A 27,922-nucleotide genomic window follows, 5' to 3' on the forward strand; every position below is an offset into this window, starting at 1 on the left:
AAGCAAGCCCCAAGACACTGTGGCACAGGGCCAGGGCACAGCCCATGCTCTTGCAACACCAGTCCCAAACAGCAGCACAGACAGCCTTCTCCATTCTACATACTTTATTAGATTCAGAGCTGGACAAATCACAAAGTGTACAAAATGGAGACCACACTACCAGAAGCAGGATTGTGGGTTGCAGCAGCATTCCTACGGCCCAGAAGCATTTGGTAGAAGTGTGGAGAGGGCAGGCTGGGTCAGGGGGCTCTTACTGCCAACTGCATTTGAGATTCCCCGAGGACAGACCCTGTTCACATCCTGACAGAGCTCAGCCGACCCACACTCCCTGGGACAGTGAGGCCATGTCTCCAATTTGTTTGGAAAGGACAGACTGGCTCAAGCCAGCAGTGGGAAGGGGTAAATGCTCAAAGGACCTGAAATGCTGTGCCACCCACATACACACCAGCAAGAGCCTAAACCCTCATCCTTTTTGGTCACAAACCTTCCCACGGCAGGACTCTATACTGACAACTTTGCAAGAAATAAGGTGGTGGTGAGATCTGGTGAGCCCACCATCTCCTGTGGTGGGAGCCCAACAAACTCACCACCCCAGACATCTCAGACTGGCCAGCAACATCTACCACAACAGCAATAGCTAGTACAGAAGCCAGGGTAACTTCAACTCAGATTTGTCCAGTCTATGTTTAGGTCTATTCTACGAGTACATATGCACAAGAACTTCAAAAATACTAGGATATGATGCAAGTAGTGAGACACCAACAGAAGAGGAGTTTAATGGTGGACGTTCCCTAGAAAGATCACGAGAGGATGGGAGTTAGACTAGCCCTTGCCCACCCTGGGACGGGGAGCAGGAGGCTGACTGCACCCCTGTGCACAACTGGGTTCTGAACTTCATCTGCAGCGTGGGTGGTAACTGAACACAGGCAGGCGAGTCCGCTCCCGGGGTGAGCCACAGGGTCTTTCAATCTGCATCGAGGGGCCAGGCAGACATCTCTGAATGTAGCTGAAGACTGAGGAGAGGCAGAGCATGGCTTGGAGAAGAGGGAGCCTGCCAGCCTGCTGGGGCTAGCATCTGGTCTCGTAGATCCCACTCCTGCCGATGTACCTCACCCATTTTATCACATCATGGTCACTGTAGTTCAGCTTTGGCTCAAAGACTTTCAGGTAGCGCACCTTCAGCCCAGAGGGTGCAAATGGGACCTATTGAGAAAAGGAAAGGCAACAGAGAGCATTGGAATGGGTGTAAGATGCTCTCTGTACACAAATGCCAGAGGACCCCCAGGCAATGCATCTAGAAACGGACATCAAGAGCCACTGTTCCCTACTCCCTGCATGCATGGCATCAGACTCCTGTGGCTTTAAGGACAATTTTGTTCCATTGGCTTTGCCATCTGGCTGACCTCACCTGTCAGCTTGTGACAGGGAATGCTCAAACCTGTGTAACTCCCAAGAGGGACTGACAAAGCTTCTCTAAGGTTGGCTGCATCCTGAAAGGCAGACAGGCACTCACCTCAAAGTTCATGGAGATGGGAGGCCGAGCCCACTTCTTCTTGTCATTGGTGGGCAGCAGTTCAATCTCCGCGCTGATCTGGGATTCCTTCATTCCAGCCATACGTTTTATCCTATCGGAGAAAGCCCAGAAGTGACAGGGTGCCAGAGTTTATTCTCCTCTTCACTACATAATCTCAGGGCAGGCAGGAGCACTAAACAGACCCTGCCTCCCCAAGGCCTGCCCCTGCAGCACCCCAGCCCCAACACGCTCACTTACTTCCAGACAATGGCATTCTCACTGGCCTTGTACTTCGCCTTCCCTTTCATGCAGATGACTTGCACTCCACTGGTATTGAGGGGTGTTGGGATCCGGACCTGGAAGGCACAGTCTGGTGAGCAGGGGCAAGGACATTGCAGCCTGGGCACTCTGGGCAGTCTCAGATGGTCTGTCCTGGACCCCCCTTGGGCCTTCTCTTCTCTCTCTCCCCCAGCTCAAGGCCCAGAGAACATCAGCTATCACAAGGCGTCTTAGGCTAGCTCTCCCTTTTCTTGCTTTGAAGTACAGGTTCAAACACAGTTCCATAATCCACAACAGTCAATAAGGAACAGGGCAGAGATCTCCATGCTGCAGGAAACCTGGCTAATGTTGGGAAGATCACCTCAGGAAGGATGCCAGGGTGGCCATGGCATTGCAGCAGGCTCTGGACAGCCCAGCCTTGCAGCAGTAAGCCTTCTAAGATGGGGACTAAGCTGCAAAGCCATCCCTAGCCTGTCTCACACAGCTCACAGCCTGCTGCCTGTCTGACATACCATCAGATCGTGCAGACAGAAGAACATGAAATTTTCACAGTGGCTGAGAAATTAAGTGAACAGTTGCTGCAGGGATGGAACGAGGCCCCTGCCAAGACGGCTGCGCAAATGAAAACAGCTTCCACCTCCCTATTCTACAGCAGCTCCCTCCCACAGCACAGCAGCACCACACATCTGAGGGGTACTCGGTTCACTCTCTCAGCCCTGTCCAAGCCTGAAGACTCATCTGTGAGGACTCCACTGCAGGGGACATAAACTAGAGGCGTGATTTCAAGGCACAAGATACCACAGGTTTCTTTTCCTCTTACCTCTATCTTCTGGGCCAGCAAGGAAGGTTTGAAATTTGATTTGATCACCACCTTGACTTCCAGCTTGGTCCGACCCACCTCCCGCACCAGTGGGATCACACGGAAGGGAAGGATAATGTCCTTAGTGGTTCGGTATCTGCAGGGGTAGAAGCTACAGTGAACTCTGAGGAGGAGTTAACTCCCTTATGGCCTCCAACTGCATCACCCTCCTAAAGAGACAGCCTCTGAATATGGCAAACATCTTATAAACATCAGCCAGAAAGGGAAACATCCCAGAAGGAAACAGCAGTTAAGATCTATGCTGCTGTAGGGCAGCAATGGTTTCTTGAGTCTCAAGTTTTATATCTGGTTCCTGCCAACAGCCCTGTTCAAGGACACCAGTTTTAATCACTAAAAACAACACATATGGCAAGCTCAAAAGTGAGAAAACCCACATCCAAAGCCATGTTTGTGGCAAAGAAAACTAACTACACAGCTGGGCTTCCACACTTGTAACAGACAGATTTGTGGCACACCCTACAGATTCCACTCTGAAAAGGTGGTGGTAAGTGTGTATTTCTTAAGTGCTCAAGGGCTGCAAGTCGGCCTGGGAGCAGCAACACTACTGTAGCAGCAAGCAGATGCCAACACCAGCCTGTTCACCCCCCACCAACAGTACCTCATGAGCTCAAATTCTCCATCTGGTGGAATGAAGCTGATGCTCCTCTCAGAATCAAACTTGCTGAGCCTCACACACTGGTGGAAAGTGCAGTCATCAATGGCAATTGACTGTTTGCCACTAAAAACACAAAACACAGTTAGAGAAGCACAAGCTGCAGCTCTGGTATCTTGGTGCAGTCAAAGTCTGTCCAGGCAGAAACTACTCTACAGAGCATGTTGCCATCGCAGGTGTCCAGGAAATGGGGAGGCAGGGAGAGATTTAGGGGATAGCAGCCTCTTGGCTCAGACTTTCCTTGTTTCACCACCACAAAAATCGTATTTCAGGAAGCTTGTTTGAAAGAATTTTCTCCCTCCTCTCCCCAAAGAGGAGAGATCTTAAAAGAGCACCCTTCTGTCATAGCCAGCAACACAATGCTTGGGGTCTGCCTGCCAGCAGCACTCAGTACTGCAAAGGCAACTCTGCCAACCCAAGTCTTCTCACAGCACAGTTCAAAGGAGAGAAAACACTTTCCTGTCCACAAAGCTATCCCACTGCCACACAGCCAGGAAATGCCAGATTCAGAGTCTTCCTGTTCAGAAATCTCTTCACAGCTGTTCATTTCCACACTACCAGCAGGTGGTCTAATTCTGAACCGAATTGCCAAACCACAATATTGTGACGTACAAGTCTGTATCTCTCCTTAAAATCTACAGAGCTACCACCTGCCCATGTAGGCACACCAGCCTAACCTGCCAGCACTGAACTTGTGCCAGGCACTTAATCCTGAGAATACAGGACCCAGGCCAGCCAAAACCCCTCAGCTACTGAGAGGAACCAGAATTCAGGAGCAACAGAAGAGACAGCAGTGTAGAGAAGGTGCAGCAGTGTATCAGTGGTATCTAGGTTGCCCCAACTGCTGGAAGCAACAGTACAATCATGCCAAGATAGTGTGAGCACTACAGCAGGTTCAGCTGTCCTAGAACCACCATTACCTACACAAAGGGGAAGCAGACTGACCACAGGCTGACTGGCTGTCTAGCTACACAACCACCAGTGGTGTGGTTTCTGCTTCAAAAGGAGGAGTTAGTCTTTCCTAATCTGTTGCCCAGATGACAACCAATGTTAGCCAACTAATTCCTGTTTCTTTGGAAAACAGTTGGGAAAACCCTCTGCCGAGCACTTCTCCAGGTCTCAGGCAGCATTACTCAGGGTTGGCCTTGCCACATTCTAGATCCCAAAAAGCAACTGGCAGCAGCTGTCCACTTTGGTCACCTTATAAGTAAATGCTTCTGGAGAGTAACATCTCCAAGCTGGAGATATCCACTGGATAATCACAGCTGGAGAGAACCACCTACCAAGAATCCCTGTTCATCTTACTTCTGTAACTCAAAAAACCAGCATTATTTACTGGCAAAGGCAGTTGGCACAGGAGCTTTGGGACAGTGTACTGACTCTTCAGCCTGTGTAGTTGATATTTTCACTAGAGTAAATCCTCACTGAGCCCATCAGCCACCTCAGGCTCATCCATTTTACTAGCTCAATTCAAGTATAGGAAAGATGGCTTAAAGGTGACAGTGAAGTGATAGCTCTTGGCTTGGTTCTGAGAGAAAAGGCAAACAGCTCAGCTCCATTTACAGGAACCATCATGGAAAGTGTCTGAGATCCAAGTTACATGCACAAGTCACACGAAGCAAGAGACAGGAGGAGAGCAGAATGCACACACAGCTGAAGCAGATTATCTACCTTCCCAATTCACTGGGCGTCAGCAAAAAAAAAAAAAACAAAAACAACCAAGAGAAATACAGATGAGTTGCAAATGGTTAGTGAGAGGAAAGTGGCAGTCCCTTTTCTTTTATCTCTTCACCCCAAGCAGGAAAGCTGGAGAAGGTGTAGGAGCTGTTTTCAGCTTCAATGTGGGTACTGACTGAGGTGCAGCTGGGAGGGAGGGTAGCTGGACTCTCAGAAAGGATGTGCCTGCAACTCACACTGCCACTGATCACCTGTAATCAGCAGGAGGGGCTTCCCCAGTTTCTGTCAGCTGTTCTACTTTGTGAGAACAGTCCAGGTAAAGCAGGCAGAGGCATTCTTTCACTATTTCTTGGGAGCACTGCTACTGCTTTTATGATTAACACCCTCTGCACTGAGGAGAACTGCTAGAAATACAGATTCTGGGAAAATCCATCTTGGGGAAGTGTTTCCAGGTGCAAGAACTCTACACTTAAAACTGTGAATCTTAATACTTAAAGAGCTGTAGAGGCCCTGTATTGAGGGGCCCTCAGACTGGTAGCTTGCATGACAACTGATCTACCCAAAGTTAGCAGTACCATCTGAAGGGAAGAAAAAAATGCAGTTTTTCGTCTGTCAGATCAGAAAAACTATTGAGGGCTGCCTTTTCATAGCAGTCCCTGGTGGCAAGTGGTCACCAGGTCCAAGACCTCTTACCTTTTCCCCGTTTCATCTGCAGTCCCTTTGCCCTGTTTTTCAATGACAATCTTGTCATTCATGCCAAACTTGCACTCTGGCATTCCACTCAGATAACTCTTCATCACCACTCTGCCAGAGACATGGGCACTCAAAACCTGACCTGGTTAGAGAAGATCACAGTTCAGAACACTTTCAAGAGTCACCACTCAGAAACTCTGAGCGAGAGAAGGATGCCAGGTCAACACCTCCTACTTACCCTGTGGGGACATTAAGAGATTCACACTCTCCAGCACATCAAGAAAGAGTTCATTGCGACGGTATTTGATTCCTTCACGTCTCCATCCAATCTGTCCAGTCACCTGGCTGGTGATCTGGGACTGCTCCTCCTTAGTCTGAAGGGAAGAAATGACATCTTAGACATAAATCAATTCCTCTAAATAAATTCAAAGACTAAGAAACCTCGATCTAAATCTAAGAGCAAACACTTGCCATTTATTACACATACATGCATTTGTCACTTAGATACAGGTGCTGTCACACCTTGCATGATTTGGTCATTCCCTCCTCAGAACATAAATTCTATGCCTAACCAAGAACTGGTCATAGCAACAGCAGGGAAAGTTCCTCTGCTTTGTTAGCAAGTCCATTAGGCTACATCTTAGTGCAGAGAGGCAGGGATTCTACCAATGGCATTCAAATCATGTCTCAGACTGTCACATCAATCCACATTAAGCAGAGAAGCTTAACATGTATTGATGTAGCAGTTCACACCCTTATCCAACATGAAACCCCAGGGCCACAAGAGAGCTAATCCCCAATGCCTGTTTCTTAGTAACTGCAGTCATTAGAGTTACATACCAACACTAACCTAATATGCATCTGACAGCACCCAAGCTCTAAGCCTCCAAAAAGCACCAAGGGTTGTGTTGAGAGGCACAGAGAGGTTTCCTACCTGATGCTACAGGTGGGGGGTCCAGTCACACGCAGAAAGTCAAGAAGTAGGTGTATAGTAGCAAGTGCAGTGTAGACAGGGTTAACAGGCAAGCAGGTCAATAGCAAGAAAAGGAAGGAAGGGAGAAAGAGGCAGATTAGGCTTAAGGCTACCTGAGGACAAGAAAAAAGCAGGTCAGCTCTTTGTTAATTAGGTAGCTAATTAGCACAAACAAGATGAGGGGTTTTGACCTTTAGCTCCCTGTAGGAAACCCAGCACTCCAAGCACTGAAATGGATTTTCAGGCTTGGCCCATTATGGACAATCCAAATACAAGGCGGAGTAGAGCTGGAGGCAGTCAAAATACCACTCCCAATAATGTTTCTATGCAGAGCAAACTCATGCTGGTGCTCCTAATGCAAATCCTGGATGTTTACCATGTCACAGATACCCACACTATGGGAAATACCAAGCATTTTGGGTGCTGTATAAAGCGATATCCTTGTTAATTCTGCTCTTCCACCACGACAACTGCACAACACACAAGTGGGTACTCCCACAGCAGCCTTGCAGTGGGCCCACAGGGTGGCAGTACACGATCTCAGGTTCACACATGCTCTTGCCACAGATATGGTCACTTCCTGAGCAAGCACAGCCATTGTCATATCATCTCAGGGACAGTTTTGTATTCCCCTGAGAACTGCCTAGGTAAGTGCTCCATACAGTATGCGAAGTACCTCTCTTGTCTATCCCACAAAAAAAACACTGCCATATCTGCCTTGTTCAATGCCTTGTTCAGGCTTTAGAGGAACATGCAGATTTATTACCCAGAGCTCTGGCTTCCAAAGGGACACTGATCATGTGATGACATTCCCATCTCCTGCAACAGCACCAGCACCATGAACCTACACTTACTCTGCAAAGTGACTGGATAGATCTGGAAGCAACTGCTGAAGTTGAGACCACCCAGCAGCATGAGTATTCCCTAAGGAAGGCACTGAAGGCACCTGGGTCTGGAATTTCTCAGGAGCGGGGGCTTCCCAGAGCTGGACAAGTCAGCTAAAATGGCCCAAGAATACCCACCTTGTGCTGAGCTGCCAGCATGCTGACTAGGCTGAAGACAGCCAGCTACCAGCAGGTTTCCTGGGATCTTCCAGCTGGTGGTGGCCCTCTGCCCACTTTAAAAAGTAACACCAGCATTCTAGCACTAAAGATCATCTATGGCTTGGGGAAACATTGTAACTAAGGGTTGACCAACTCACACGCCCAAAATCACTTGGAGGGGAAGAAAATTACAGTGTACATCTAGTTAATGAAGTCTGGACAAATGCAGATAGAATCTTAAGAGTGAGAACAGTACACGCAGCACAGCTACCTCAAGCTGTAAAAGCAAGGTTTAGCCTCTGCTGGAGGAAGATATCCAAGCCAATGGCTTCATCAGTTCTGCTACAAGACATGAGCACACAGCCTGCAGTCCTGCCATTTGAGTAGCGGGTTACTTCAAGTGTAGGGACTAGAAGTAAAACTACATTGCATACTAACACCTTTTAAAACCTGTGTGGCACATCAATCCATTCCCAGAGCACACAGCTATTTCCTTGGCAAGCAGTGCAGCAGTTTCAGACACACTTTCAAAGAGAATAAAGCAGATCTTGTATTACAAGATCACCTGCCTGGAAAGACCACTGTAGCCATATAGGGAGGGCATTCAGAGCACAGCAGCTCAGTACGCCTCAAACTGAGAACAAAAAAAAAAAGTCGAGTTTGGAAAGTCTGCCATAAGTGGATTTTGCTCCCTAAATTCCACAGGACACTAGCCCAAGGAAAGCATCAGCAGGAACTAAGCAAAGATAGGGAACACAGATGATAAGACCATTCAGACCCAGATTTTGGTCCTGGGTACCTGTGTGACCTGGCTCCAAGTCAATAAGGAGCTGAAGGTTAGAAATACCAGAGTAGAGAGCAGACAAGGAAACATGGCAGGTACTGTTTCAAGTGATGCCCTTGCCATTCTGCACCTGCAATGGATTACTTCTGCTTTTTGAACTGGGCTCACAAAATTCCAATACTGAGCAGAAGAACTGCTTACTTGTGTAAAGCTGACAGCAAACTCCTCTTTGTAAAGAAAGGATTAAACCTGTTGTTGAATTAAGCATGATGCTGTGACAGTGGTTTGCACACGAACAGCATGAGAGTTTGTTAAAAACAACAGAAGCAAGAAAAGAGCAAGGGAAGGAAGTGAGGGCGGTGGTTAGTTTTGAGTTTTTCTAGGAACAGGAGCTGACTCAGCTATCTTCAGTGCTGACTGCCCAAACTGTCAGACTGCAGAAGGCCAGAGATTTACGCTTGGACTCGTGATGGGGACTGAGACCGGATGCACTCACATCTGGCCCTATTGCAAAACAGTGTGCCGTTCTAGCGGGAAATATGTTGCTCAGGGGCAGCTTCTCTCTCACCTCCTCTTGAGATGCAGTTAGTCTTGCTACTAGATTAAAAGTTTAAAAAGGAATTCTCAGGAAATCAGTGCTGATGAACTGAGTTGAAACAGAGCCTCCAGAGACTTTGACCTCTGCTAACCTAAACAAGAACAGTCACCAAGCAGGCTCTTGTTTAGCCCTTTGCTTCTGTTTGTACCTGAGGCTGAAGCTTTACTCTGCCACAGACTGCTTCAGAATGGACTCTCAGCTTTTTTTTTCATTGCTATGCAGGGGAGAGGACTGAGTTTTAGGCTAAGTCCTCATTACTAACTTGCACAGTTGTGTCAGATGTATAAGGTGGACAATATTCCTTGGGAACATGAGAAACAGACTGAGTTTCCCTTGAATTCAGAGGTTGAGCATTATCTTATGAGACAGGAAGCCTAGTTTTGAGGACTGTACCTGGAGTAGGATTAGAACTAGTTTAAACACATTCCCCAAACCAGTCCAACTAACCATCTTTTTCCCAATACGTCCTTTATCTTCTAACTCCACGTAAACTTTGTTGTAAGGGTTAATACTATGCTAAAAGCACAGCAGAGATTCTCATCTCTAACACAAGAAAGCTCAGGCTGTACTGACGCTGACCTGCAAGGGTATTACAGGCAGAAACAGAGCAACACGAGCTTCCCGACTAACAGCAAGATTCACAGGGCTGAAGAATACTTCATTATAAGGTAGGCATGAAATCCTGACAGCTCAAAGCACTGAAGGCTGGTGGAGAACAGACCTGCTCAGTGAGATTCACACAGAAAAGAGCTACTTCTGGTTCAGCAGGTAGATTTGTTTATCCTCTCGGAAGCTGACACAGAGCAGAGGCCAAAGCCAACAATCATTTACATGCAAGGGACTTAACCCAGCTCTGGGCTCTTCCTCTTGCATCTTATCGTGTGCCAGGGAACATGAGGCAACACAGCACAGGGACACCTAAAACAAGGTGCCACTTGACCTGATATACACCCCTGCCAGGGTGTTCTCAATCTACTCAGGCACCCTCCCTCCACACAGGTCAAATGGTTAGCTAGTAATTAAGACCATACTCTCTCAAACAGGCTTAGAGAAAATTAACCAGCAGAGCAGTGCTGTACCCCAAATTCCTCTGATTACCTGACTCTTGATGCCTTGCTGAGTGATGAAAGTCTTCAGGGCCCCTGTTTCAGAGTTCTGAGGATAGCCAAAGTCCAGGATTTCTACAGAAGGGTAAAAGGTTAGTTTAGAGTTTCAAGGTACAAACACATCAACTATGCTTACCATTCCTATAAGGAGAGAGGCAACTAGTGCACAGATACTGCTTACATATTGAATTTCTGGATAAGTTGCTGTAGCATTCCTTATCAAGAGAAAAGAATCATTCTTGCTACACTGAGTTCCCAGAGCAATACTCTGGAGTCGAGGGGTGGTGGAAAGCTGTCCAAGTAATGAATTTGCCAGTTTTTAAACACAACCATACCTCAGGACTAAATATCAACTAACCTAGCCATGTGCACAGGGCACACTGAGGAGTTCTTCCAAAAACATCCAAGGGACAATAGAGGGTTTATCCAACACCACAGCAATTTTATCTTTGCAGGGTTTTTTTTTTTAAAGTTTTGTTCTTATGAAGATATAATAAAACCCAAAACCTAAAACAACAGCTGAGTAGCGGAACTGAAGGATGAGTGTGAGAGGGAAACAGATCTTAACTACACACAGTGCACTTAACACCTACTCCCCTCAAAGAGGAAGGGAACAATCCACAAGAGATTCAGAGGGGAAAGAAAACCACTAACATGATACTGAGCAACACCACACTGGGAGGTTTGATGTCACTGTGCCTGCTACGAGACAGCATTGACTGACCAAAGCAGAGAACAGGCAGTCTCTTGGTCTGCCCTGAGGGAACAGGGAAAACATCAGTCACTGTGACCCTTGGCTAAGAATCCCAGGACACACACGTGTGGTGCCTTGTCTGGAAAACACATTGAAACAGAACTAATACAAAAATGCTCATGATACGCGAAACAGGGGCAGCTCAAGGGCAACCTCCACAAGCAGGCTGATATCACAAGCAGCTGAAGGGACACTATTATTAATCTGTGGTGAAATTGGGAGCTGTATCAGTGGGGGAGGTAGGGCTGGGACAGAGAACATTGCGTTTTATTGATTTCCTTCTGTTCAGAATAGAGCCCAAAAGGCAACTTACTAGGGGCAATCAACTTCAGCCCAGGATGACTGCTACCATACACTGCTGGAGCCACCTGAGCACTAGCTGGCCTTAGAGGTGCTACTGACAGTCCTCTTTATACACCTCGGGGTAAGGAAAGCCTGACATCTACACAGGATCCCCATAGAAGCTGAGCTCCAGTACAAGCTGTCTCAGTTATACAAGTGCACAGCTCCCAACACTTCAGGGAAGTGAATCAGCAGAAGGCTATGGGCTTGAGGTACCATCCACATTTGCAGTACAGGTGGCATTAGAAAGCCAAACAAGTAATTTTGAACTCTGCCACACATGTTAAAAATACTTCAAGGATTATTACTACATCATACTAAACTAAGGATTTCAGAATGACCAAGTGCAATATGCCATAGTAGGTAAGAGAAACATCTCACCATCCAGCAGCTCATAGATAAGCACGAAGTTGTTCTTTATGTTCTCCTCACTGATCTTCCCAAAGTAGGCAGTCATCACGTCACACATCTTGTAGAGAAACTCGAACACCATGGCAGCGTTGACATTCTGCTTGGTGACAGCAGCCAGCCAGATGTTGGAGCGCTTGACATGGAAGAAACTTGTGCGGGCGATGTTGGTGACGGGCGAGCGCACCTGCTGCCGTGCGTGGATGACATTGACGCGGAAGGCGTCCACGGCATTGCGCCTACGAAAGCACCACCAAAGACAAATCAGCACAGCAAACGTGAAACCAGCCGGCTGCACAGTTCTGCTTATGCCATTACAGTCAGACACTGACCTACACACACCAAGCTCACCTAGGAAGGGTGCCTGGGGATGTCTCTAAGAGGGACAAGTGAAGGCTCTGAGCAGAGTTAGACACTAAATTCTGTACAAGCTCAAGGAGAGAGAGTGCTACTGGTCTCTAGGGAGCTTTGGACTACAGTCTAACTGTAGCCAGAAGGAGAAGCAAACCTCCATCTGGAGTAAGATGGCAAAGAAACTTTCCCTTCAATTAACTTTGACAGCACTCCCAATTGACTGCCATAGCTGGAAACAAACACATTAGCAAGTTATGGCTCGAAGAGTCCAGTTTTGACCAAACACCTAATTGCTGTCTATTCTGCAAGCCCAGGCCTTCATAGTCTTGCCCCAAAGCAAGCTGTAGTCTCTCAAGATACATGTCAATGGCAGTTGCTCCCAGACATAAAACCAAGGAAGAAACAGCAAAACTTGCCTGGGTCACTATCAAGAGATATCAGTGCCCAGGAACACTCCAGAAGGGAGCTTTAGTTCTCAGATCCACCTCACCTCCACACCCCACACACCTTGGAGGGCAGGCTCAAAGCAGCAGGAGGATCAGGACCACCGCTGGCTTTCCAGTTACACGTCACCTCAAGACTGCTCTGCTTCAGAACAGGTGTCTTGCATCTGGACTCAGAGTCCCCATAGTGCAGTGTGCCAGCAGTACTGCATGGTCCAGGACTACTTACAGTCAAGGGTTCTGCCCAGTGCTGAAAAAGTGCTGTGCAAGCTGCCCACAGGTGCTGCCATCTTTGATCCAAACTGTCTATACACTAGGAACAGGGAAAAAAACCCTCCTTGCTAAACAGGGATTATGAATGACATTCTGGATGCCAGCTCTTCTTGCACACTGGTCTCCTTATCACATAACTACAAGTCAGAGTAAACTTCCCAAATTAAGTCCATCAATCCTGAGAATACAGGAAGGAAGCCCAAGTGCTTTATATGACAAGACCAAAACTTAAAGCAACAGTCTACACACAAAGCCAAGGCTCATTTAGTCGTGCTTTATTACTCATACTCTCAGACACTCTGTAGAACAGGGGGTCTGACTGCAGCATCAAGGCCATGGTACTGATTATGCAGAAACATGTTTGAGAGCAGACAGTAGTATCATCCTTGCAAGCAAGGATACAGGCATACAAATGCTTGTAAGCACTGAGGGTTGTCAACAATCCAACACACAGTTCCAAGTTAGAAAACAAAGGATATTCAAAGGAACATATGCTACCACAGCAGGTGTTTGCTCCTTGAAGGTCTGGGGATGTATGTAGAAGTTTCATCAGTAACCATGCTCCCCCATAAGCAAAATTCTGGCTTTGAATAATTCTCAGGTTTTATTGCTCCAGAAGGTTTGCAAGTTGGAGTCAAATTACTATTTCATTTCTACTTTAGTTTTTCCATAAGAAAGTAATTTAATCTACTATAAAATAACAATATCTAAAAGCCCCAATCCTCCCCTCCAGTAAGCCTTGCAAGGAAAATTCAGCTTGTTCTGGAGCATTAGCCCTCCCAGCCTCAAGTTCTAACCCCCTAGAAGTAGCACCAGAACCAGTCACCAGACTGGTGCACACTAGAGGAGAAGCCTCAGGTCAGGGAGGCTTTGCTAGCACACCAGGTGCCCACTGTGCAGTGCCAGTCGTGGCCTACCACGCGTCTCTTACCTATTGCTACAGCAGCCAATGAGATGGGATGGACAGAAATGGCGCCAGCGGAGAAAGGAGGAGTGACAGCAACAAGAGAAAGGGTTAGAAACACACACACAAGGCACAATGAATCCAAAGAGATAAGAAGAGACCAAACAGCACCCCCTCCCCCTGCTCCTTGGCGCAGAAGGCCAAGGTGGTATTGGATGGACAGTAACAAGCTACAGCAGCAATGAAGCCCTCGCAAGGTACAACACTGACATGCCACAGTCAGGCTGTCAGCATGGACAGACTTGTGTTTGGCTGAATTTTAGGGCTAACTGGGCATTTAGTCCAGCTGAGCTGCACCTGTATCACATCAGTGATACCCAGTCTGCTCTGCTAATAAAGGTAGCAGGCCTTGGGGTGGAAAAACCCTGAAGCCTCAATCAGAGGCATCACCTGGGGACCGCAGAGTATCAGGTATCTTCTTCCCAGTCTGCCTCAGGACAGGGCAACAAGTCTGGGTGGGAATTTCTATGATAGTACTTCTCATTTGAAGGTGTTTGGGTCGATGCTTTCTGGTTTGGTCCAGCCAACAGGAAATACAGCAAGTTTGATAGAGCTGGAGCACATCTGGAGAGATAGGGCACATCCTGCAGATCCAGACACTGCTCTATCCAGCTTGCACTTTTTCCTTAAGGATCAAGAGCTATGAAGCTGACATGAGGTATTAGAAGCTCAGAAACCAAACACCTATTACATTTAAAGTGCATGCAGTTTGTCATGTAAGCTGCTCAGTTTCAAATAGCTTAAGTTTTATTACATATCTGCATACTTAAATGCAGGTAGGTTCCCCAACAACTAAGTCACTGAAGAACAAGGCACTCAAAAATTACAGCAGAGCCCTCCATGGTATCCTGAATTAAATGCATGGTGTTTTGCCTTTTTTTTTTTTTAATAAGACTGCTTATACATGCAGCTAGCTGCTGTATGGACAGATGCGCTACATGCACCAAAGCCATTCTAAGTTGCAAGCAAAGAATGTTCAAGTTTTGTGGTACTTCTGCCTTTAACAAAGTCAAAAGAAGGATATCATCATTGTTTGTCACTTTGGTCGTTACATCTGAACTAGTATGTACTTTTTAAGGCCCTTAAACTGTGCAAGGGGAGGTGTTCTCATAACCACAGATGATCTTTAATATCTCCCAACTCAGAAACTGAGGCTTCAGAATAACAAAGGCAATGGCCAAGACCAAGGAGTCTTATGGGTCAATCGCTCATGAAGACAGGGAGCAGATATGCTCATTTCCTCTTCAATTACTTCCCAACAAGAAGGGTGGGTTCAGGCCTCAGCACTTCAGAATTACTGCTTAGGAACTAAGAACTGTGTAGTATGCTAGAAGTCTACTACTCAGTTGTTTGGTTAGAGACAGAACTCCTACAGTTGAGTACAAGCTACAGTATCATGGCTATTCCTTTCCCTACCTCCCACTGAGGGTTATGATATTAAAAGCTTTTAAGCAGACCAGACATTAATGCTAATGTTCAGACTAGGAAATTGAAAGATTCTCAGTTTTTTGATTACACCACAAAATAAGACACAGCCACTTTGTAACAACTTTTTCTGCAATTGCCCTTCCCTTCAGTCTGTTTAAAAAAATTCAAAACCAGCACTGAAGGCCTGTTTGAGAAGAAATCCAGCACCTTGGGGAGCAAGCTCGGTTAACAGCCAACACCAGCTCCACCTAAGTCACAAGACTGACACTTTCACAAGAACTGAACGGATGATTTCACTCAAGGGGACACCGACTCCTCCAGTCCTAGAGAAAACACTGGAATATTTTTGGCACTCTGCCAAGTGAAAAAGTTAAGATAGGATCAAGCAGGAAATCCCATTTTCTAGCTTTGTCTGGCCAGCCAGCAGGAAGTACTTTATCACGTACTGAACACAAGGCGTTCACTTTATAAGAGAAATGAGCCAAGATAAAAAGCAATAGAATATCACATTAAAAATACCTACTTTGCTCCCCAGTTTGCATCTCCACAGCCATAATGCCATTTAAATTAAAAGGCCTTCTTGAATAAACACCAGTTTGAGAACAATCTTGTAAGTGTTTCAAGTTTGCAAACAATAAAAAAATATTTTTCCCAGAAACTTCAGTGAAAGTGTCCCTAGTCCCCACTTGAAACATTCTTGGAAGCTACCTGTAATCCAGACCAGCTTAGGTCAGTCACTGTGATACCAGCTTCACAAAGTCAGTCCTGTCGTAAGAACTGCCGTGAAGAGTTTCAGCTAACAAATACTGAAGACTGATGAGAGTTTGTACAGTAGAAAAGAGGCAAAACATCATAACCACTGGCTTTCTGCTTGAGAAATACAATGCTTCCTTGGCTCAGCTATGTGTGGAAGTCCTGGAATAACTCAGTCAACCTTAGAACAGGTACTTTGCCTTAGCTGACCTAGAACAAGCGAAGAGACTTAAAAGCTCATTAGGTGAAGCCTCATTACAGGCACTGTGTTGACTACTCCCTCGATGAAACAGTACAAGCCTTGACTAGCTACTAGTTCTACCTCAACTTTTAACCTCCACTAGACAATCCATAACCAGATGGGACATACTCTTCAGACCAGAGCAGTCTGAAAGCAGACTGGCTTGACAGTTTTTTGTAATTTATGGCAAGAAGTTATTTCACAGCACATCCTACCACTAGTCATTGTGAAGACCTGGTACAAACTACTTTTTCCTAAACTGGCCTGAAGGCTCTCTCTCACTGACCTTTGAATTAACATCTACCACAGCTCTGCTTCTGTTAGCTCTGTCTTAACTCTGCCAACTTAATTACTAACTTCCACCTAATGCCTGATACTAATGGAAAACCCACTAGGAAGAGTACCATTGTGCACAAACCCCTTAAATTTAAGGTTTTCAGCCCAAGCAGCACCATCACTTATGGTTCTCTACAGCACTATCCACTGCCTACAAGACACTGTATTTTTAGTAAGATACCTTCTGGGAAGTAGCAGCCTAAGGATTGCACAGATCCAGTCTAAGTGAGCATCATAACACTTGGGGGAAGTGCAATAAGACACCTACAACCTACTGAAGGTTTTCAGGGCTTCCCACAACTTTAGTTACCCAATGGATATAAGCTTTTCACACACAAGGCTGCCATACAAAGCTGAGGGACAGAAAGCCAGCTATAGGAGTACAGCCATGGCTGTTATGAGACTGCTTGCAGATAAAACTTTCCAAGACCACAGTCTCCTGAATGCCTGTACTTGATGTTAGACATCAGTGCCTGGAACTAATTGAGCCCTGGCTGTAGTGTGTGGCAGACAGTTCTCACATTACTGCTCCTGTAAACTTTAGTGATTACAGTGAGGTAGGCTCCCACACTGGCAGTCCATGTTGCTGAAGCATTTGGAATAATGGCCAGATCTCTACCATCCAAAAGAAAGTCCCAGGTTTGGCTGCAGGCCATCCTTCACTGTAGGTGACCAGGGCTTAAATTTCTTTTTTCTAAGCTAAGCCTAGAGCAGCAAGTTGAGTTGCAGTCTTACATGCATGCACAGCTAATGCAGAACAAAGCAGCTCTGGGTTGTTTACCACAACCAAAATGAGACAAAAATGCAAAGACCAGGGATGCAACAGAAGCACTTACCCGATGTCATCCCGGTAGACGCGAGAGATTAAAACCTCTCCTTTGTGATTATAGATGAACAAGCCTCCGATCATGATGGAACTTTAGTTTTCACTTCCCATGTTGCTTAACACCTGAAGCAAGAAAGAGCATATATTAGTACGCCACACAGAAACCATTTGTAGCCAGGACTAAAGCTTAAAACTGGCACTGAAATAGAAGCTGTCTTACTTCTCATTCCAAAAACCAGCATGGATAGATCTGTCCTCAAGGACAACTATCCAAAACATACCCCTTGAATGTAAGAAAAAACACAAGCCTGGAACTACAAGTAAATCAAAGACCCCTTACTTCTACTATAAAGTGTCTATCTCCCTAATGACTGAGATACAAATCAGATGCAATTCATAACTCTTTCTGCATGCAGTTCACACAAATATCTGAGATGTCACCAAGCCTATCACCACATGACAGGGGGTTCCTAGCAGCAAGCACATCTCTGTTTGTTACCACTTTTACATAGTTTTTACACATCAGTGTAAGAGCCTTTGCTAATCCCTAGCAGCCATATGGAGTCACACTTCAGAATTCAAACTGAGAGTCATTTGGCCATGAGGTACCACTGGAGCAGGAGGTCACAATCATGACTCACTCGAACTGGGAAATAGTCCCTCAGAAGTTACCCTCCTAAACTGCTAATCTTCTCTTTCTTCAAAGGAAGACTGATTTGGAGAGAGTTACAAAGCTGGTAGACATTATTGTTACAGAAGACTTTTTAAAATGTACAGCTACTTCACCAGATCCCATTCCTGGAGCCTTATGCATTCCCATTCACTTAGGTCAAGGTCAAAATACCCACAGCAGCAACTGCTTGGTTGGCTTAGTCCCAGGAAGAGAACTGCAACTGTGACAGGGCAGGCCTTGGGTGATCACACAGGTACTGCTTAGCTTGGGCACTGCAGAGCATTAGATAACAACCATCTCCACACTGCTGTTTGGGTGGGTTAGCCTACACCCACTGGTATGGGCTGGGTGAAATGGATAGGGAGAGGCCGACCTAGAGACAGATGCTGACAGTGAACTGATACGTGTCTGCTCAGGAATGCTGCAATGACAAAGTTAAAGTGACCCAGCCTTGGATCACCTCAAAGGTCAGGAAAAAAAGAGAATACAAAACCAATACACACATCAGAGGGCCTAGAGGACTTCTGGATTATCAAGAGTAATGTATCCTCTAGAAGTTACATCCAATAAACTACAGTAGCTGCCCATTTAAAGGAACTACTGCAGACGCGAGTTCTGTACTAAACCAAGGTTTATAGTGCAGTCACTAATTTTAATTTCAGCAAGACGAAAAAGGAATTTTAAATTTCCTAAGCCTTTATACCAACATTTTTAGCTACATCTAGTGAGTCCTCAAAGAATAACACTACTCATACTTCTCTGCTATAGGTCTTCAGCTTCCAGATGGCTGCTTCTGCTTATTAAAAGGGAAAAAAAGAGCCAAAAAGTTAATCATTAAGTCAAAATAGAAAGAGACAAGCAGTTTTCCCAAAGCTCAGTAGTGAGCTTTCTAGCTTTTATTCCCACATTCTGCTGGTCAAGTATCTCTGGCTACTATCGTGCTGCCTTCTGCCACTTGTCAGTGGCTTCCTGTGGCACTGTCACCAACATTTTTTCATGTCTGAGACTCCATCTAGCACAGAAGAGCTTTTCAAATATGGTTTTCTTCCATTCCCAACTGTAACACTTTATAACTTTGGGACACAAGTATTTAATTTACTTCCAGGACAAGTCTCTGTAACCAAACCTATTAAGACAGAGGCAGCACATGGTCCAAGATTCCCATGTAGTTCGAGTGGGAAAAGCCTTTGTGGCTGCTCACTGTCTCATGACCAAGGCTACAAACTGTAGTGGCAGCAATATCAGCATCCCCACAGCAGAAGACAATCCCACTGGTCAACTGAACAAACCCAATTGCTCAGATTTAAGAAGTGGCTGTACCACAGACTCACAACTACTTACACAAAGCACATATAGTCTCAACAGGCATGAAAAGGCCATGTAGAGGTAATGTGCAGAGCTGGAACCCAAAACATGGAGAATTGAACACAGCTGCCCAACAAGACAGGCAGATGCTGAAACATTTGCAAGGTCATTCACACAGGCCAAACAATGAAAAAAATGAGAAACATTATGACAGTGAAAGCAACTTGTTACCCACTCTAGAAAATGCTTTCCTATCTACTAGTTTTTTCATTCCAGATAAGAAACAAGCATGTGTTTTCAGACTGCCACAGTGCTGGCTTCCACATTCAGATATGGACTATTGCAATCAAAGGTGAAGAAGAGCTCCCGCGTTCTCTTTAAGACTTACATTGTATAGAGCAGCTTCCTGGAAGCTTATGCAACTGGGCAAAGCTGGATCATAAGAATCCTACAAACCCTTTCCAGAAGAATCCTAGAAAGCACATCCTTGAAAAAAAATAATCTCTCCTCTTGGGTTTTAATGCTGCTTAAGTTATTTGTTTCACTATTTTTAGTATGAAGGAAATGTCTGCTGTGATGAGCAACACGATCAGACATGCAGCATATACAAGACAAAGCCTCTTGCCAGCATGACAAGCCAATCACTTTTTGAAAAAGCCTTGATTTGAATATTTACTAGATAACTATAAAGCACGTAGAAGATTGCTGATCAAGCTTTGCATTGGAAATTAAAAGCCTTCTCTTAGGAAGATCTACAAACTTTAAATGTTGACTGAAATAATTATGCCATGCTTTCTCATATGTTAGGTTAGAACATATTCTGTAACAGCTTTGCTGAAGTTACAGGCAAAAAAATCAGCACTTTTAATTGCATCACAGTACCAAGCAGCAGAGTCAGCTGCTTCCTCATCTTACACGTTAGTAAAAGCATGTTAGATAGAGAGTAGATAGACCATGATGCAAATACTTTCAGTCTTTAAAAAATTCTTCATCAATGCAGTGAAATGCTAGGCTTCTTCCTTATACAAAATAAACCAGGAGATGAGCTCAAGCTTCAGACTTCCCATGCAAAGTTAGCTCCTGGTTCCACCTTCATTGGCACGTTTAAGAGCTGTATTGGTTCATATTGCAGAGCTATTGCTCAGTGTCTTGTCTCCAGTGTTGCCAACAAAGGGACAGTCAAGTAACAGAACAGGTCAAAAAAACACAAAAAACAACTCTCGAGGAGTTTATTGATTTAAGAGCTCTCGATGGATCTCTTAAAAAATATTTGCCCAGCCTCCTCTCATCAGCAGCATCCCAGGGCAAAAACGAACAAACCACACTGCAATTTTTTATAACAGCTGTACAAAACAACCTCCTTTCTGCCTTAAGCCTCCTTTTTCTTCTTCTCCAAGCTTTGTCTAGCGGCCTCCAGTTCAAGTACAGGAAGAAGCAATTAAGAACTAGCCCGCATACTCTATCTCCAGGCCACTCAGAATTTTTCAAATCTCCACTCCATCACACCTTTTCCAGAATTAGATGTTCCCACCATATTCAGTTGTTCTTCAAATGAAAATTGCTTTATGTTTTCATCATTCTCAGTGCCTTCCTCTAAACACTTCGCTTCTGGAAGTGAGCATAAAACTGCACAAGTTGTTCAAAATGTAAGCAAAGCACAATACAGACAATGTGACAATCATACATAGCCCACTTTGATCTTTTCCTAGTGATTCTCAATATTTCACTTACACTTTCAAACTATCACTCAGCAAGAAGCTATTTCATCATCTGTCCTAACTCCAGGATCACACTGAAAACACATGCAGTGTAAACCCCTTGCTGCATGCACTCCCATCTAATGGCATCAGAGAACAAGGAAGTCTCAACTACACAAGGTATTTAACACAATTATAAGCAGATCTCCCTTGTCTGATAAACTTCAGCCTCTTGAAGAGTTCCAAGCATCACAAGCACAGACAGCACAATGGCATCTACACAACTTACAGCAAGTTCAGTTCGGTGCAGGGCTGCTCTCTGCCCGCCTTCACCAAGCTTGCCCACGATGGGAGTTCAGGGAACATGGACAACATTCCAGTCTTTTGCTCAAACCTTGCATTAAATCCCTTCAAGACACAAGATCAGAGTGACTACACTCCCTCTCCACAACAGAATTACTTCCATCAGCTCATGGAAGCATGTCCACACAGCTGGAAACTCAAGAGGTGGAATAAGTAGCCCAGAGATCTATGAACAGAGAGGAAAGCTACACAAAGGGCAGAATGCAAAAGAAAGTTGCTTAAAGCTCAGCAAGAAGAATGGCTCTTTAAGATGACAATGGCTATCCTTGAAGTGCCTGCAGTGAAAATAAGCCTGCTTTGTTTTGATCTTCCTTTGTGTTTCAAGTTCCACAGATACTCCTTTCAACGATTTCAAGGTTACATTGTAACTAGAATGAGGATTTCAGTGGTACAGTTTAGACATAGTACAATCTTCCACGTATTTTACAATAATTAATAGTTTTCTTTACAGATCAGCTTTGGAAATGAAAGATCCTAGTGCTTGCAGTGGTTAAGAACTGCAGGGAAGAGGGTTGAAATTAATTTCAGGCTGACATTCAGTGACTCATGGCTGCTGGAATCAGAAGGCCTCAGAATAAAAAATCCAGCACAGGAGATGGGTACATCTGCTCCCTGTGCATTAGCAACATGACTCAGAAAGCATTGCTCAAGCAGCTTTCAATGACTCATTCTGCTCCTCTCCACAGCCAGCCTTTTCTAGGGAACTTGCTCTACACTGGTTCTGAGTTTCCTCAGCCTAATATCTCTCACTGTCAGACACAGTTTAAGAGCAAAGCCCACCACTTCTTCAGCTGTTTACCACCAAGTGCCTGGAAACCAAGATGACTCTAGCTGAAACCTTTGGGTTAATGATGCATCAACTGCATTTTCAGAGCTTGGCAGCTCCTCTCCTTCTGTTTCACTAGCTTGAACATATGGCAACCTGCTCCACACTGGTAGCTACAGCCCTGTTTTCTACTTACAGTATGGATGGATTTATTCTAGTTAAGGTACAGGGATGATCCACATGCATGTTGAATTCACACCAGTTGGTGAGTAATCACCTTAATTTAGGAGTAACAGCCCTCTCCCAATACACTCTGCATTCTTCAAGCAGCTACTGGGGTAGATGTAACATCTGAATGCAGCTCCTACAAATACTTAAGGCCAGTAGGCTTCCTACCCTCCTGCCAAGTGCTCGCATTCCCATATACTTCCATTTCAACCCATAAATAGAAAAGGAGCATGAAGGGCATCACAGACAGACCACATACTTATATACATGCTTATAAACCCACCAGGAGTTAAAATGACATGGAAATTACTTTTCAGAATGCCTTTTTACTCAAGTGAAGATGAGAGCATTAAAATATACTTTTAGAGCAACTGTGGCAAAGTTACAGCATTAAGACAGCCAGCTACAAAAAAAAAAAAGTACATGTATAAAAACAAAGGCTGGGATGAAGATTTTAATGCATTTCAGTAGTTACATAACAGAAAAGCAGCAGGATTAGCCGGGCCTACAATGACTGACACGTTAACGTGCACTTTCCTAGGAATCATGCGTACTTGCCTCAAACGTCTCAGCGCTCCCACTGTGCAGGGGATGTGCATTAAGCACCCCTCTCTCAAACCACCACGACATGCTGGATGAAGCCCCAGAAGTCAGTCTGCAGCAGGTAAGCTGCAGACCATAACCAAGGGAGTCCAGAGAAAGATAAAGACACGATAAAGCACAGTATCTGAAAACCTACTTTTGCTCACTGATTCTATCATAGATGGAAAATGCTCTGTTTATTAGGTCTGACCTAAAAACAGGTGGTTCTCCAAAAGTCAGACTTGTCCTTTCAGGCCTACATTGTGCCACCCACTTGGAATGCATGGGTGAAGTCAGGAGCACAAGCTCAGGCAGCAGGATCATGTTGCTGGACTGTCAGTTTCACATATTGTGGGATGCAACAAGTGGCTGGACTGGGAGCTACCTAGTGAGATGATGCACTAAACCTGCATTTATCAAGTGGAGATACAGCAGCTCCCTTGTGCAGCATGTGATAGCTCAGCCTTCCTCTTCCATTTCCTCTTCATCAATTCTGATTTAGAATAGCTGTTGAAAAATGAACAACATGCAGCATGGAGCTTTCTTAGACTAAACAAGGCACACTAAGGAACCAACTAACCAGCACAGTTTGTTCCCTCTGCAGGTGTTTGTTTGTATCTGCAGCAACTCTTTCAGAACCATCACAGCACACAGTACCAATGCTGTAGTTTCTGTCCAGTGCACTACCCTCCCATGGTCTCTCTACTAGAGAAGCCACAGCATCACACCAGCAGTAAGACACAACTGCAGTATCAGTCATCTGAATTCTAGCCTAAATCCCAGATACACAGATATTCAAATGAGTGATTTTCTCCAATACCTTTGTTCCATAACCTGAGGTCTTTCACATGACACCACACAGGCCATTAACCCTTCCCTGCACCAGGAGAGACAGTGCCAGCTTCAACCTACACCACAAACTTTGGAACAGAGTTCTCTACCTTTTGCAACTGCATCTGCACAAGTAAAAACAAACAAACAAACAAACAAGCTGATCTGGTCAAATTTGTTGCTGAGGAAAAACAGTGACTTTTTAGTCAGTTTTCTGCAGTGGTAAAAGGAACACGGCTGCAGTAACTCCAGTTTCACATCCAAGGCAAGAGATACTTGTTCTAGCTCTAAAAGAATGAGGAACTGTCTAGAAGAAACATGTCACTAGCAATGTAATGTGCCTACAGCCTAATGGTACCAAAGTCACTATAAATTTTGGGTGTATATTGGTATTTCTGCCTCAAGAAAGCACAAATGCACTTCTCTGAATCCTTCCATGCCAGCTTCTCTAAGTCCAGCATAGGCAGAAGCTGAGGAACTCTTGAGCCAGCCTGTTTGCTCTCAAGGCATCTGCTCAGCAAACCCTGTGTCCTCTCTTCAGAGGTGCAGTGGTGACACAGCAGCTCAAGAATAACTGCTCAGGAGCAATGTGACTGCAGCAGTTCTTAGGCTGCCCCTAACAACGTAACTACAGTTTCACATTATCACCCACCCCAGCAGCGCCAGGATTTGATGAGCACCAGTAGCATCACCAATGAACACACTTGTCCATTCATTTTAGGGGGCAACTTATGGGATCAGCTGTTATTTTCCCAAGCCAGTTGTGCGGGTGATATTCTTACCACAGGGATACCTGTCCTGGCACTACAGATGGGGAAAATAAGCCTTCAACCAACCACTGACAGAGCAAGCCACTGAGGCTGGATGAGCAGAGCTCAGGGACTGCTGCTCACCTGAACAGCCCTTTTGGCCACAGCTCCACTGTGAGACAGGCCATGAGCTTCATCGAGTTTCCTGTACCATCAAGTACAGGGTAAAAATAAACACAAGTTGATCAGTAGTGAGCCCAAGACCCAGCTACTTGGACTTTGTCACTCCCATTAAGGGGCTGGAAGTATCCCACAGCACAGACATCACTTAGCTTGAATGCAAACAGGAATGCTGATTTCTGTAATCTACAGAGCACACCCAGGAAAGAGCAATCACAAGTCAGTTCATAAGCTGGTGTAAAAAACCAACCCCTTTAGTAGTCTATTAAAAGACAGTTTGGGTTCTGACTTAACAGTAAGTAAGACTTCTGTGCATTAATGAGCTTATCTAACTAAGCAGTTCAAGGTACATTAGCTGCTGAGTTCTCATCCAGGAAGAAACCAGGAGAGGTATTGAAGCTCTTGAGGGCAAATCACCAGCTGTAACCATTTCTGCATTCCAGAAATCAGTATGATCTTGGACAAGTGACAGTAGTTGAAGCAGGAGGGGGATTAGTCAGGCTGCTCTGGCAAACTGGAGCTGAAGGGAAAATCCATCCTTCCAGGCTAGCCCTAGCCATTATCCTAGCCCTACCCAGAAGACTTAAGGCTCAAAACAATGCCATCACCCCACCAGCTAATCTAAGCACCTAAGCTTTGCTTAGAGGGCTGCATTAGCCACTTTCCAGGAGGCCGTGGGCTGCACTTGGTTTTAAACAAGAGCATCTGCAATCACTTCATCCTGGGGAAGACAGGCTGCATAATTTACTTAAGGGGCATACCCTGAGCTAAAGAGCTCCTGAGATAAACCCATCAGTTTCAGAGAAACTGTTCCTATTTTAAACCAAATCCCATAAATCCCCATAACCAGTGGGCAGAAAGAGAAGCACGTTCTCTTACCAGGCTCTCCTACAGCCCACTTCTGCGTGCCATACTGCATGCAGCCAGTCTGAAGAGTAACAAGAGATAAATACTGGGAAACACAAGAAGCTCCCTTACTCCAGCAAAATATCACAGGTACAGCATTTAACACACCTCTCCACCATATTTTGAGCCCAACCTTATGTGAACAGCCCCAATGCCTTCTTCTATTTCTACCAGTTCTACCAAGGCATTTCTAAAGTCAGTTTGAGCTACTTGCTTTTTACTCTTGAGCTAGAAACCCGAACAGAGATTTGCTTCCTGTGCGTCTTCTACCAGAAGAGATTAGAGGCACAGAGTGGAGTTTGAGTAAGAGCTTGTATTCTGCACACCACTAATAGTCTAGGTGCCCTGATGTGTCAGGTTTTCTCTCTCTACTCTTACTGGAGAGCAGGTAACTGCATTTCACATTCTGTGCCTCTGCCTGCAAGCTTTTAGCTGAGCTGCCAACCTCCTGCCAAGATCAAAATAATACATGACTTGCCAGTAACTTTTGACTCAGTAGGTCACTCACTAAAGGAGAGAAGCAGACTCCGCCTTAGAATCCAGTTATATTTTAGCACCACAGGCTGTACTTCCATCCATCCTTCAGTTAGGCCCAAGAACAGCCTTTAAATACTCTAATGGTCTTCAGTAGAATAAGCTTAGAAAAACAGTGCAAGACATTGTGCTGCAAAAGACAGTCTTGGCTTTACCTTCTCTTGATGCAGGGATGAAGAAGGCAAAGTTTAACTAGGGTCACAGGAAGTTTCTTTATAAAGCCTGTTTTGTTTAGTGACTGTTCCTGCTCCATCAAAAAAAAAAAAAAAGAGATAGTATCAAACTAGAATGCATTTCCAGTTCCTTGTGTTTCAAAGGATGTAACCCTTCACAGCCTCAAGATTCAACTCTCCAAAAGCCAGGACTGTGCTCTTTCGGGAGGAGGAGGCAGCCGGCCATGATACCCTTCAAAGACACCCCAACGCTCTCCCTGGAACATGGCCATTCTGCAGACCAAAGAACACCAGGTACCTTTGTCACTAGATGTCAGTAACATGGCATTTCCTACAGAAGAGGAGTGATGCCTGCCTTCTGACAGGAAAAATATGTAAGTAGACAGTTTGGCAGCATCTCTTCAGATTTGAGATTGTCCCCCCAAGCAAAACTCACAGGGACACACACAGCTTTTACTATAGGAAAAAATAGTAGCTACAGCTCTGACAACATTCAAGCAAATGTTGCCCAACCAAACACCACATAAGCCCATATACAGTTAGAAGCCTGCAATACCTAGACTTCCAAGCCACAGAACCATCCAGACTCACCTATCTGGGCAAGTTCCAGGCTCAGATTTTGGCAGCCTGAGGCTAAAACTTGATAGCAGCTTTGTCATACTAAAGCAAGCAGAAAACAGATCATGGATTCACACAGCTTATGGAGAGAACACTAGATCAAAAGCAAGTCACTTCCCAGTGGGGAGAGAAATCAACTGCACTGAGCGATAAACACAGGCTATGCTTTCCGCAGTTTTACGGAATCCAAAAACCTAGTCCTGGGAAGAATGGATGCGGAAATGCATCCAGAAGAGCCGCTGGATAGGAGCCTGCTTTAAGCCTCAGAATAAGCAGTTCAGCATCAGCAGCGCTGCGTTCTGCCTCAGCAGGTTTTCCAGGGAGGAAGCAGAGTGCAAGCCATGACCCAGCTACCTCACGTTTGGATCAGTAGTACAGGCAAATAATTCTCGGAGAAGTTCCAGCCCGATCCGACTGCAAAAAACCTTTGCTCAGGCTGACCTGACGCATCGGTGCCGGCCTTCCTGTACCACACACAACCCGACCCCGTCCCCACCCTCCCCCGGTGCAGCACCGCAGGGCTGCCACACAAGTATTCCAGGCAGAGAGCTAATTAACAGCTGCTAATAAACCCCCTGAACCCCACGCAATGTACGAGCGAATGATGGGGTCGCCCAGCACCCACTCAGAGGAAACTGAGAAAAAGCCCTCCCGGGCGGCCCCGCTTCTCTCCCTCCCTCCCGGCTCCGGGGCACTCCCGCGCCCCTCCCAAGGGCAGCCGGCTCCTCGCCCCCGGGCCTGCAGACCCCAACCCCCAACCAGCGCACAGGGAGCCGCCACCCCGAGCAGCTCAGCCACCGCCCGGGCGCGGCCGCAGAGCAAGCCCGGCCGCAGGAAGCCGCCCGGAGGAAGGACGAGGGCCACGCAGCCCGACGGGAAGCGGAGCGCGGCCCGGGACGCCTCACCTGCCGCTGCCACCGCCGCCGCCGCCGCTCGCCGCCCCGCGCCCAAGATGGCGGCACCGCCCCCCGCGCCCCGCGCCCCCCCGCGCACTGCA

At 45.8% G+C, this 27,922-nt stretch overlaps 1 protein-coding gene across 10 annotated transcripts; it reads right to left on the reverse strand.

Annotated features, from left to right (window-relative positions):
- Positions 1–86: 86 nt before the first annotated feature.
- Positions 87–27,885, reverse strand: AP2M1 (adaptor related protein complex 2 subunit mu 1). 10 transcript variants are annotated; one of them, XM_039556830.1, is made up of 14 exons: positions 27,831–27,885; positions 17,331–17,443; positions 13,704–13,709; positions 11,676–11,941; positions 10,191–10,273; positions 6,629–6,634; positions 5,933–6,068; positions 5,695–5,836; positions 4,996–5,007; positions 3,271–3,390; positions 2,613–2,748; positions 1,772–1,869; positions 1,514–1,625; positions 87–1,203 (listed from the first exon to the last, which is right to left on the reverse strand). In XM_039556830.1, exons 2-14 carry the CDS (start codon positions 17,402–17,404, stop codon positions 1,069–1,071), a joined length of 1,326 nt encoding a protein of 441 aa, XP_039412764.1. In that variant the 5' UTR covers positions 17,405–17,443; positions 27,831–27,885; the 3' UTR covers positions 87–1,068. The 10 variants fall into 10 exon arrangements, with proteins under 10 accessions (XP_039412764.1, XP_010395568.1, XP_039412765.1 ...); XM_010397266.4 differs by lacking the exon at positions 27,831–27,885 and adding an exon at positions 26,899–26,944; XM_039556831.1 differs by lacking the exon at positions 13,704–13,709.
- Between the last annotated feature and the right edge of the window lie 37 nt (positions 27,886–27,922).

Source organism: Corvus cornix, chromosome 9, assembly GCF_000738735.6.
Source record: "Corvus cornix cornix isolate S_Up_H32 chromosome 9, ASM73873v5, whole genome shotgun sequence".
Classification (NCBI taxonomy): domain Eukaryota; kingdom Metazoa; phylum Chordata; class Aves; order Passeriformes; family Corvidae; genus Corvus; species Corvus cornix.

Excerpts from the sequence above, each read along its gene's own strand:
- AP2M1 (XM_039556830.1), bottom strand. The coding sequence starts at position 17,404 with ATGATCGGAGGCTTGTTCATCTATAATCACAAAGGAGAGGTTTTAATC. Across the intron at positions 5,837-5,932 it reads TCTCTTAATGTCCCCACAGG|GTCAGGTTTTGAGTGCCCAT; the intron begins GTAAGTAGGAGG and ends TTCTCTAACCAG. Across the intron at positions 1,626-1,771 it reads GAGAATGCCATTGTCTGGAA|GATAAAACGTATGGCTGGAA; the intron begins GTAAGTGAGCGT and ends TTTCTCCGATAG.